This window comes from Belonocnema kinseyi, chromosome 9 (assembly GCF_010883055.1).
Source record: "Belonocnema kinseyi isolate 2016_QV_RU_SX_M_011 chromosome 9, B_treatae_v1, whole genome shotgun sequence".
NCBI classification, from domain to species: Eukaryota; Metazoa; Arthropoda; class Insecta; order Hymenoptera; family Cynipidae; genus Belonocnema; species Belonocnema kinseyi.
The window spans coordinates 68561215-68573631 of NC_046665.1; the positions used below are offsets into that span (position 1 = coordinate 68561215).

The window sequence follows — 12417 nt, forward strand, 5'->3', positions numbered from 1 at the left end:
ACTCGGGATACTTATAAGATACTACCATGATTTTTTCAGATTTTTTGGTCCAAAAATAAATTAGGCCAAAAACCGGCCTTACCGACCCTCCCCCTTTGCTGTAATCCGGCAGCTGGACTCTTTTTGTTGGGTCGTTTCGATGCTGATAAAGGCTACGCTTACAACTGGAGAACAAAACGATAGGTCATAACGCCTTAAGAATCTCGGCTAACCTAGCTGGAAGTATTACAAAAAAATCTTAAATATAACCGACAGCTGTGCATGGCCGTCTGCAAATTTCTGTGAACTATTTTATAAAAATTTTGCTACGCTCATAATAATATATATAATAAGATTTCAGATTTTTGAAATATTTCAAATTATTATCAAATTAAAAGTCATTTAAATTCTACCGAAATTCCTAAAAAATTCTAAAAAATTTCTTAAAATCTCTTAAATTCATTAAAAATATCTTGAACTCTTTCAAATATTTTGAAATTTTTTAAAATTCGTTTATAAATTAAAAAATTTTCAAAATCAAATCACTCCGGTTAAATCCCTTGAAATTCCTGAAAGTCTATTTAAATACTTTAAAATATTTTTAAATTACATAAAAATCCTTAAACTCTTTTGATTTTTTTAAAATCATTTAAAATGCTTTCTGAGATTTTAAATTCCTTTACTCACTTTTTAAACCATATTAAATCCATTGAAATGGCACAAAATTCCTGAAAATCACTAAAAATCTCTTGAACTCATAAAAAGTATTTTAAAGTCTCTAAAATCTCTTGAAAATTCTTTTGCTTTTTTTATTCTTCTCAAATATTTTAAATTCTTTAAAATTACTTGAAATATTTTGAAATTCATTTATAAATTTTTTTCTCTTTTCATTAAAAAGAATGTTTAAATCCCTTTATGCCGATCTCTGGGCCGACTTTAGCCCAGAGTTGGACCAGTAGTCGGCGTTACTCGTTAACGAAAGATGTCCCTTTAGTTGCCCCGATGGTTGATCCATGTTTGGGCCATTGTTAGGCCAATTGTCGGCCTTACTTCTTCAGAATTTTTAAATCCCTTTATGCCGATCGCCGGGCCGACTTTGGCCTAGAGTTGGGCCGGTAGTCGGCGTTACTCGTTAACAAAAGACGACCCATAGTTGCCCCGATGGTTGGTCCATGTTTGGGCCATTGTTGGGCCAATAGTCAGCCTTACTTCTTCAGAACTTTCTCAATCCCTTCATGCGGATATCTGGGTCGACTTTGGCCCAGAGTTGAGCCTGTAGTCAGATTTACTCGTTAACGAAAGATTTCCCATAATTGCCCTGATGGTTGGCCCATGTTCGGGCCAAAGTTGGGCCAAGAGTCGGTCCCACGTTGTCTGCCAAGGCTAGCTGTTTAGGTTGGGCCGACAAAAGTATCTTATAAATATAAAAGGTGGCCCAGCTTTGGCTGCCGATCTACGGCGGGCCAAAGTCGGCCCGACTTTGGGCCAACGCACCTGCTCTGGGTGCCGACCTGAATTCGCACCTGGGATATGCTTTTTGCAATATTATCTAGAAAACATTGTTCGCGGTGAGCAGACAAAGATTTTAAGCCAAAAATTGTGACCATGAAATGAGTTTGGACGTAGTTAAAATAATTCACCTACATAAAATTGAGAACAATTGAATTTTCTCTGTATTCATTCCATGAATAATTTTCGTTTTTAGCTCAAATTAGTTAATTCTGATGACTGAATAGAAATTAGGGAAAAAATTAGATGGGGGGGGGGGCTTTGGGTTAAACGTTATCCAAGTTCACCGTGCAGTCAAAGTGCATCTACCAGAACAAATTTCGACACTAAATTCTGAACCGTTAAAGGGGCCAAAACCATTGGGCCCAAAAAATTAGGAACAAAATTTAGAATCCGAAAATCATAAGGTGGACTCGAGACTACTAAATCCTTAAATTAATAATTTCGCGACTTACGAGATAAAAAATCTTGTTTAAACAAATGAAAATTGTTTGAACAATTAAAAATTAGTATAGAGATAAACGAAAACATGTGAACTATCTCTGTAAAGAATATACTGAAGCATATTTGACTACCTTAATAATGTTAAGGTATCTTTGCCAAAAAGTTAATTACTATAATACCCAGTCATTTTTCACTTTTCTTTTATTAATACATTTTTTCTAAATCCATCATATAGTAAAGTATACGTATATCAATGCACAATTTAATAAAGCTTCCAAATTTTAGACAACTTTGTTCAGAACGTATAAATAAATTTAAATTAAAAAATGGCTGAATAATGTTCACATTTTTTTAATATTTATGATTCACAAATATCACTTAGTTAATAATTATCACTATTTTCGCGTAATATTTTTTATGAGATCTCCAGTAATGGTTAATATATTAATTTATCATATTGTAAAATAAGAGGATGTTTTAAAACGTTCAAGCACTCAAAAAAATGTCTGGTTAAATCATGCAGAATTCTGATTAAATATGCTCTTACTATTTTTTCTGGTTAATGTAACCATATTTCTGGTTACTCTAACCAGAAAAAACAGTAAGGCCATATTTAACTAGAATTCTGGTTGATTTAAACAGAAATTTTTTTGAGTGAGTGAAAATCAAATAAACCGTGAATATAGTCGTAACTTTTCCCATATTTTAAAATATTTATATCAGTTCTGGATATATTTTAAGAATATGTTTGTTTTATTATGGTCGCATATTCTGTCACTGTTTGGACATTTCTTGTTTTTTTCGAAAATTGTATTGCCTACAGTGCTCAACTTTTTGGTAATCACTCTTATGTAGCACAATTGTTACCTGTCCCACGAAAGTTGGTTTACTTTTGAGAGTTTCCAGAAAGAACTTCCCCAAATCAGCATTTCCCACTTCAAAGATCACTTTCTCACTCTTCATGATCCTATCTTCAATTACGAATTTGCGAGGGTGAACAAACTGAAGCAAAAAATCAAGTTTTCTTACTTGAACAGGTCATATTTAAAATAATTAAATATTATGAAATATAATTTTAAATTCAGCAAATTTAAATTTGACTCTGAACTGCTTAATATAAATAAAATTGGTTTAATCTTGAATTTTTAATTGCACAACTGTTTAACTTTGTATTTTATATGCACCGAGAAAAAAGAACACTTAAAATTATTACACTTTCAAATTTTCTCTAACCATAAATTCAGAGATGAATTTCAGCAAGCAATTTTCTAAATTTTACTTTTGGAATTTAATTATAGTTTTCTTCAATTTAGATAAACTTTACTTTAATCTGAACAAATTTCTACGTAATGTATGTTTACTTAATTTATTATGAATAAATTTAAATGTACAGTTTAACAATTTTTACTATTCTTTTTTACTGTGCGCCTTCAAAAAGAATCTGTATAATGTGTTGAACGTTAAATTTGGCAAATGTTACATTTCAAATATAATCGATTTGCAATGTGTTGTTTTTGAAGGGGTGAAGATCTGCACAATTTAAAATTGTAGCATAAAAAACTCATTCGAAGGCCTAGATCATGTAAAAATGATTTACAATAAACTGGATTTATAAATTGGGAAAATGTTTTTCTGGTTTTAATTTAAACATTATACTTTAGCAACATCTTTTACAACAAGACAATCATCAGTGATATCCTCACAAAGAAAATTTATATATTTTCAAATCTTTGAAATAGCACGCAATTATATAGTTTAAACGTTTACCATTTTGCTTCTGTCTTCACTTAAAACTTATTTAACATTACTTAAATCCTTTCACTATGAGTCACGTTTCTCATTATTTTACTATTACTATAATTTCCCTTGTAAGAGAAGAATAAAACTGGAATGAAATTTTCAGCTCACTGTGATATCCACAGTAGTTGCTCGGGGTTTTATATCTTTCTTTCTGATGACTTTTTTTTCGATTGGAAATGTTGTCAAACAGAAACCTTAGATAAGATATAGGCATTTTGCTGCAGATAAGTTACGCAAAAGCATTTCAACTTGTAAACACCTTTTTAGGGCATGCCGATGAAAATATCTGAATGTTATTTCCGGATATATGTATAAGAACTTTTTTATAATATTAAGGCATTGGATAAACTACTTATTCACAATGTGTCTTAATAGTATTTAACATTAATTTAGGAAAAAATACTGAAAATAAAATATATAAAGAAACTTTTTCATATTGTGCCCTAAAGAGATTTAAAGAAAAAGAGAGAGAATATAGAAGAAAAGAATGGAAAAATGGCGAGAAGAATAAAATTAGGAAAAGTTATTGTGGATGTAGTATGCGTGTACAGAAGAAGAGGAAAGTAAAGAGGGGAAAAAACCGCAGACTGAAGGTACAACAGCTGGTATAGAATGGTTAAGGGGCAGTGATAACCAGAGTGCCTGAAAAAGATTAAAAAGGGGAGCAAATGGAATAGAGTAGTGAGATTCAGAATGGGAGAGGGTAGAAGAGCATGCAGGTATTGGATGAATGAAGAAGAGAATGTGTGTAGAGTATGTAGGTATGGGCAGGAAACATGGTTGCATGTATCAGAGGTGTGTACAGTGGACGAAGGGGGAAGGGAGAGTACAGAAGAGAGGATTAAATGGATTCTGAATGAAAATGGTCAGTGGGAGGAATGGGTGAAGAAGCTAGAAGATCTGAGAGAGAGAGAGAGAGAGAGAGAGAGAGAGAGAGCTAGTTGCACAGGATAGTAGACAAAAAAGCCAAAAAAAGACTCCGAAAGAAGAAGAGTTACGAAGTAGTAGAGCGAATAGTTCGTAAGATAGTAAAAGGCTTGATTGTAAGAATACTTGTAATGGTTATGTAAAGACTCTCAAAACTGTAAAAGGGAGAGAGTATAAACAAATAAGGAACAATAATGAACGTAAAAATATATTTTTTATTTTTGGCTCATATTACGGCGCTGGGGGGGGGGGGGAGAATAAAATTTATAAGTATGGATTTATTTCGCAAACAATCCATCTTGTAAATCGATTTGAAATATATTAATAATTTTTATTAAATTTTCACATAGTATAAACAGTAAACATTGTGCCATTTAATTTGATAATTCTATGGCTAGGTCCCCACCTCGAAAAAGAAGGCTCCTCCGCTTGCTGTAAATAATAATTGAATTTTTCAGATGAAAAGCAATGAAACTAAGCCACATGATATGAATCTTGAAGCAAACAATTTAATCAACTCTAACTAAGAGCACATTCATTGTGACGCAAGCAAAAGTACTTGAAACAAATAAAGATTCAAGAAAAAAGATAGGAAAATTATGATTGTATATGATTGTAGAGTTTTCAATTGAAAATTGTCATCATGAAATTAAAATACTGAAATGAATAATTAAATGAATGAATGTATGAATAAATAAAATGAATAAGGAAAAGAAAAGAAAATAAATGTAAATTCCATATTTTTCCGAATCAACAGTTTCCAATTTTGGGCGCAGCATCTTTTTCATTCAGTATTTTTTGTCGTTCAATCGGAGAAGAGAGAAACAAGGTATATCCAGAAATTGAACGCATTAACCGATTTTCTTCTTTCTTTTTTTAATCGTCTTATCGTTATGTAATGAACCGAATGGCGAATATTAAAATTAAATTCCTTAATATTTGCTCATTTCTAATTTCTTTAAACCGACTGTAATCTCTAACAATAGGAAAGTTGAGTGAGGCATGACAGGCACTCAATCTAAATTCTCGGCTCGATCCTAGGTTTACGATGTTTTAAGTATCGTCGAAAAAATATCACTCTACACCACCCGCTGCTTCATAGCCAGTCAGAGGCCTGAGAACTATGTTCGCCATGAGTACCCTCATGGTGGCGACTTGCTACTACCCAGGCGCAAAAATGCATTAATTTTCAATTAATTGCAATAAAACAAGAACCAGTCCGAGTCGAAATATAGGTCCTTCTTATATTCTCCATGGATCTGAATAAATTCTTTTTGGATTCTCCTTACTGCTCGTCATCCTTGTTTTATTCTCTTACGTCTTATTTAGTCCAATTTTAATATTTTTTGAGTCTCTTTCAGATTTTTTCAGCATTTTTCAAGTTCTCATTTACATCTCTTATAATCCCTACAGTAATTTTAGTCCGATTTTAATACTTTATAATTTCTGAAATAATTTAAAATCCTGTTTAGAGGTTTTAAATGTAAAATTATTAAAAGTAATATTAAAAATTAAGTGAAATATTAATGAATAACTATTTTTAAATATTTATCATTTTTGCTTATAAAATATTAATGTGAATATTAATTAAAATTTACTGCATACTGTAAGGTAATAAGATATTTATTCGAGATCTTTTTGGTTGATAGGCAATCCAACATACATTGCAATATCGATATTCATATAAATACAAACAGACAAGAGATTTGCAGTTGGTACAATAATTTCATTTTCGATGACATCACAATGTTGTAAAAATGATAGACTATTAGAATGAAAATAATCACCTTCAGTCTGAAAAACGCTACGGCAAATAAGTTCGCTTTGTAGAATTGTAAAAAATGAACTTTCACATTCGCAGTTTTGAATCTCGCAATTACAATTATGCATTTTAAGAAAACTGAATTATACTTAATTTACATTTATTATTATGAATATATTAAACTGCAGATGAACATGTTTGTAAATTATTGTCTTTATACGTACTCGCTACATATAATTTGCCATTTTTTAACAATCTTGAGAATGTAAGTATTATAAAGTTTCTCAAAATATGAACATTTTGTATGGCCCTTTGAATCAATTCCGGTATTTCTACATGAAAATTATGAACTCGAACACTGTAACAATGATCCAGAATTTTCTGATTGATTTTTACTTGACACTTTTTCTTTTGACAGAAATTTTTTAATTTGCCATCGCGTAACGTCTCCATTAGTTTTTTCATGGAGATAAATTGATTGTTAGGATTAATTATTTGAGTATCAATGTGATCAGTACCATGAATAAGTTTTAGAAACTGGCCATTTAAATCGAAGGGTAAACCACTCTAAAATCATGATTTTCTTAAATCAAAAATCTGTAGACGGTGTTAAAATAAGCGCAGCTTTATTTTACTTGAAGCAACGTAACTGTCGATAAAATATGTTTCTTATGTATAACATAAGCTTCTTATTGCATAAAATGAAGTCATTCACATATAAAGAAAATCGATCAAAATCGAAGGTTAAGAAACAAAATCACAATTGTAGCCACACGTATCACGCCGCTAAGCGAAATAACGATAGCATAAGCATCGAATAAGGAAAAATAGCATTCGATCGCTTACTACAGCATGTGGATTTCTTGGAGTCTTACTCTTCGTGACGAGTCGGCTATACTCGGAACACATCGGGCCAGTATATTCATTGTGAGAAGCGTGATCGAGAAATCAATGCTATTTCTATTGTCGTGCAACTTCCTTTGATCTGCCACGCCACTATAAGTGACGAGCTTTTATCGCTATAGCTTACAAGAAAGGTAGAGTAACTCCGGCGGTACGAATAACGATCGCCTACTGCGTTGATGTTATTCTTACAGAGTCGTAAGACAGATTCTTCGACTTAGTTACTTTAGCGTCACCGATATAAAAAAATCAGAGCACAAACGTTCATATAACACTAAATATTGTTTCGCTGATTTTACTGATTTTAGAGTGGTTTACCCCTCGATTGAAATGCTCATACTCAAAACAAGTGTACAACCAGAATGGTCCAAGTCTTTGAACAATGTCAGGAAAGTGTACAATTTAATGTATGTTAGTTGAACAGTATCGTAATCCATATAAGGTCTCAAATTGCCTAACGCATTTATTTAAAAAATCGCGACTTATTTCGATCGTTTGTGGTGTTATTGCGGAGATTTAATTGACGTTAGTCTGTTATTAATAATGTCAATAAATGCATATAAGGAGATGGGCTTCGTACGATGATGAACATTAAATAGTAAATTTAATACTCTTTTTACGACACCACCGCCTACGCAGTGCATTCGATCGAGTCCCATACCCTGAATAAAATCCGGCATTAATTTTGAAAGGCCTGTTGGCCTTTTACATTCATAACAGTTTCATCTGTGTAGCTCGATCAGCAAAATGCTTGTGAGTTCTCAGCAGGTCTCGGGTTCAATTAATTTTCATAAGAAAATGCAAGAACATGACCATGAGGCTCCAATGGAACATTTACACCTTAAATCAAGCAAAATGAACAATCATATTTACTATTGAAAATGGTAAAATTTAAACATACACATCTAGTAGGTGTGTCACAACTTCCTGTAAGAAGAACTCCTCTCACATTTATCTTCATATTAATGCTTGGCACAAATATTTTAATGCCATTGAAGAGTTTTTCTAAATCTGACCGAAGACTATACAAAAATCTATTCATGTCAGGCTTATTGTCGCCATGCCACAAACCAGCAAGCAAAGTATTTTCTATCTTTTTTATATTTTCAAAAGGCAACTCGTTAATACTAAAATAAATAGGACAAATGCTTATTTTCGATGACTTAAATACAGGAACACCATCTGTGTATCAGGAAAGAGAAATGTTTAATGAAAATTAAATTGTTTAAGCGTAAACAGAGAAAATCTCAATGAGCAATTTGCAGAGTAAAAATTATATAATGAAAATTCAGTAAAAAATACAATGATTGAATACAGATTAAATAGAAACATGAGACGTCAACCCAAGTACACGCATTTACTCCCTCGGAGGCTGACGCTCGACTAACCCATGCACTGTATCCGACCCCAAGCGACGGCCTCAGGTCAGAGTGCAATAAATGAGAAACTAAGTCTTAGAAGAAAACTCTAAGAAGGCATACATCAAAACTAACATTCATTTAATAATATTCTTAGGATCAGAAAGAAGGCCATTATCACTCCACGCTTGATATAAAGTACCATCGTAAATGTCTGATATAGTATTCGGCTGATGCACTGGTCTATAAAATCGATGCTACAATTTAGCATGAAAATCTCTTTTCTTATACATTTCCTTTAACTGTTCCAGAAATGGCAATTGAACAAAGAAACCATTTTTTTAACTGGACTAGATGGACATATTTCATCACTTGAGGTTAATATACACGTAAAAAAGTTTTTTTACAAATGTTTTTTTAAATCATTTTTTGCCCAGACAAAAATACTTACGGAATTTATACAAGCTGTATCTTTTTACCTCTTGATTAAAAAAGTGGAAGTTACTTACTGTAATAATGTCGGACAGACATGTCATTGTTACGTTGTGTTGCATTACAATTGTTAATATCAATAGCATGCTTGCCTAACTCGAATCATCCGCTTCTGCGGTGTTTCTGTAATTAAACGAATAGCACTAAGAATGTCAAGTGTAAATTTATAATGCTAAACAATTCATGACCCGGATCAAAGAACCGGTTATAACTTTCTGGTTCTTAGAGTGAAGAGATCTATTATCGCTGGAGTTTTAAACAATGGTCAGAGGCCCTTCTTTATGCATCAGAAAGTTATAACCGTTTCTTTGACCGGGGGCTTAATTTTAAGTTTTAAAGCGTTCCAAAATACGATAAGCTTATTTTAAAGACACTTGCATCAAAGAATTTCATGTAAAAGCGTTTTAAATTGAAACACTTAAAAATACAACACTTTATATGGGGATGTTCGAAAGTACGCAAGGCCTTGCGCGAGGGGATTATACGCTGTGTTACTTGGGGCGAGGGGGTCACTAGAGATTTTCTACGTAATGTTGCCAAGGTAAATTTTTTCAAAATTAAATTGCATAAAATATGAAATAAACAGAAATAAAATTTTCTTGATACATCATGGATATTTTAAGTAAATTTATTTTTAAAATAAGCCTCACAACAAAATTTAAACTGTCTATTGTTTCGTGAATTATTCATAATTTATCAAATTTTGGAATTTTCACTTTTCTTGCAATATCTTTTTAAAGAATTAAAACAAAATTTCATTGCACAGACTCCAGATTCAAATCTAACAAAATACAAGTAGTCTCAGATTTCTAGCTATGATTTATTTTAAAAAATTATAATAATTTACAAACTCAAAAATTAGTTGGATTTTTAACCACAGCTTTTACATTTAACGCTACATATGTTCTCGTTTAATTTTTTAATATATCACTATATTAAATTTAGAAAAATCACATACTATAAAGAATTATAAATTATAATAAATTTAATTTGAAAGCCACTTTTAGTAAAAAAGATAATAATAAAGTATTCAAGTGAAAACTCTTTAAAATTAAATCATTATTATTATAAAAACGAAAAAATATATCTTGAAAAAAATTAATTACGCTTTTGAAAATTTAAAAAATTAAATAATCCTTATAGACTGACAAAGAAAACTCTAAAAACGTGACAAATTCTAGCACTGTCTTGGAATTAGCTTTAGATAGTAAATAAAATAATTTTTTAAATGATTTTGCTCACCCAAGATTATTTTGATTTCCTTCATGAATAAAATGTTCAGGATTTATTTCAATTCCTGGCTGGTTTATCCCGTATTTCACAAACCTAAAATGCATTTAAATGATAAGTAAACACTTTTATTTTACATAAATATGTACCATTTGACAGTTAAGGCTATTTTGAAAATTAAAATTAAATAAGGTAAAATTCGAAAAGATAAAATTCAATTTTATTATAAATAACATGACAATTAGGCAAAAACAAAAAATACTCACATTTCTGCTGGTAATAGAACTCTTGGATTATTGGGTACATCAGGGTCGTTGTCTTCATGATTTCGATTAATTGTAAGTAATCGGAGGGGTACATAAATCTTGCAATCAGTTTACACACATTGTTGCAATCACCTTGCAATCACCATGCAATCATTTGAAATCACTCACAATCACTTGCAATCACTCACCATCACTTGCAATCACTCAAAATCACTTGCAATCACCCACACTCACCTGCAATCACTCTGCATTCGAATGCAATCACTTTCCAATCACCTGCAATCACCCTTTAATCACCTGAATTCACCCTGTAATGAAGTTTAATCACTCTGCAATCACATCTCGACTTGGATATTATTTTCTATTTTTTAAATGCCATCATTTAAATAACAAAATCTATAATTTATTTTTGTATCGATTTTATCATTTAATTGAACACTTTTTGAAAAATAATATCTAAATACACTCATGGTTATTCATGGTATATTAAAAAATAATGTATCGCCCCATGCAATTGATATTATTGCTTGTCCCTCGGCGTGCAAACATCTTTCCAGCTGACGTCACGACTTGAAATCCCTATCTATCGTCTGCTACGTCAAAGGCGACGTCCTATATCGGTCACTATAGTATCTTTTTATGGTATACATACGTGTATGTACACTGAAATTATTTTTTGCATTTGTATCTATTATTCTAATAAAAATGGCATATGTCTACATCTACATAAATTTAAAAGGAGAATCTTGTTGATAACTCGACGTCTGGATTTTGATACGGGTGTAAATGACAAGTAAAAAGATTGGATAAGAATAGTGATAAAAACTGTCATAATAGGACCCAAACTACTTCTACCTCGACTTCTACGGATACTCCGGCGATCAAGGTAAATAATTTGTTCTATATGTTACTAATCTTTTTCAATCCACTTCTTGATCTGTTTTCTAATATAATGACCAAATGTTTTCTATGAACCAATTCTGCCATGTGTCCCATTTATTCCATTGCATCAATCTAACCAATTTTTTTAGGTTAGAATATAGGTGCTTGAATAAACATCTGATTGCTAAATTGCGTACAACTGATCGCGCCTGTCTTTAATAAAGATCAAGTGACATTTTTTTAAACCATTTTTTCGTTAATCAATATTATTTTCATATATGATTAAAATCTGGTACGTTTCTATTTAACAAACAAAAATTTAAATCTAAGAATTTGGTTATATGTGTGCTATAATAGGTGCACAGGATTAAAATAAATAAAAAGAATTGAAGGCTAAAAATTTGTCAAATGTAACAGCCTGAAAAATTGCCGTCTGTAATTTTTTTTAACTACACGAAGTTGTAATCCTAGTAGATCCATGGATATTTTAACTCTCACGCTGTTATGTACTTAATCATAACTTCTACTGAAGTTGATCAATTTAACTTATATATGCTTGTTTCTATACAGTTTTATATAGTTTTAGGCTAAAAAAAATTATTTTAGAATAGAACAAGTATTTTATGCCCATTTTTTTATTTTAAACATATTTTTGAGTATTTTTACAAGTGAGTTTTTCTAACCTTAAATTTTTCAAAAGATATTTTTAAAAAAAGTTTGATTTTTTCCCTTAAAAATGATATAGGGGATAAGGTTGCTTTTGGGATTGTACCAGGTGTATACATATGAAACCGGTATTTTTTCAAGAAAAAAACACATTTATTTCAAGAGAATGATAACAAATATTTTATTCAAAGTATGCGCC

The 12417-nt window shown here is 31.3% G+C and overlaps 1 protein-coding gene across 1 annotated transcript in view; it reads right to left on the reverse strand.

The window, feature by feature from the left end:
- LOC117179587 (4-coumarate--CoA ligase 1-like) overlaps positions 1–3847 on the reverse strand; it is a 39408-nt gene extending 35561 nt beyond the window's left edge. The window contains exons 1-2 of the mRNA XM_033371548.1: positions 3700–3847; positions 2800–2934 (exon numbers count right to left, since the gene is read on the reverse strand). Of these exons, the coding sequence (XP_033227439.1) occupies positions 2800–2934; positions 3700–3702 (138 nt within the window). The 5' untranslated portion in view covers positions 3703–3847. The remainder of the gene's footprint in view (positions 1–2799; positions 2935–3699) is intronic.
- Positions 3848–12417: the final 8570 nt, after the last annotated feature.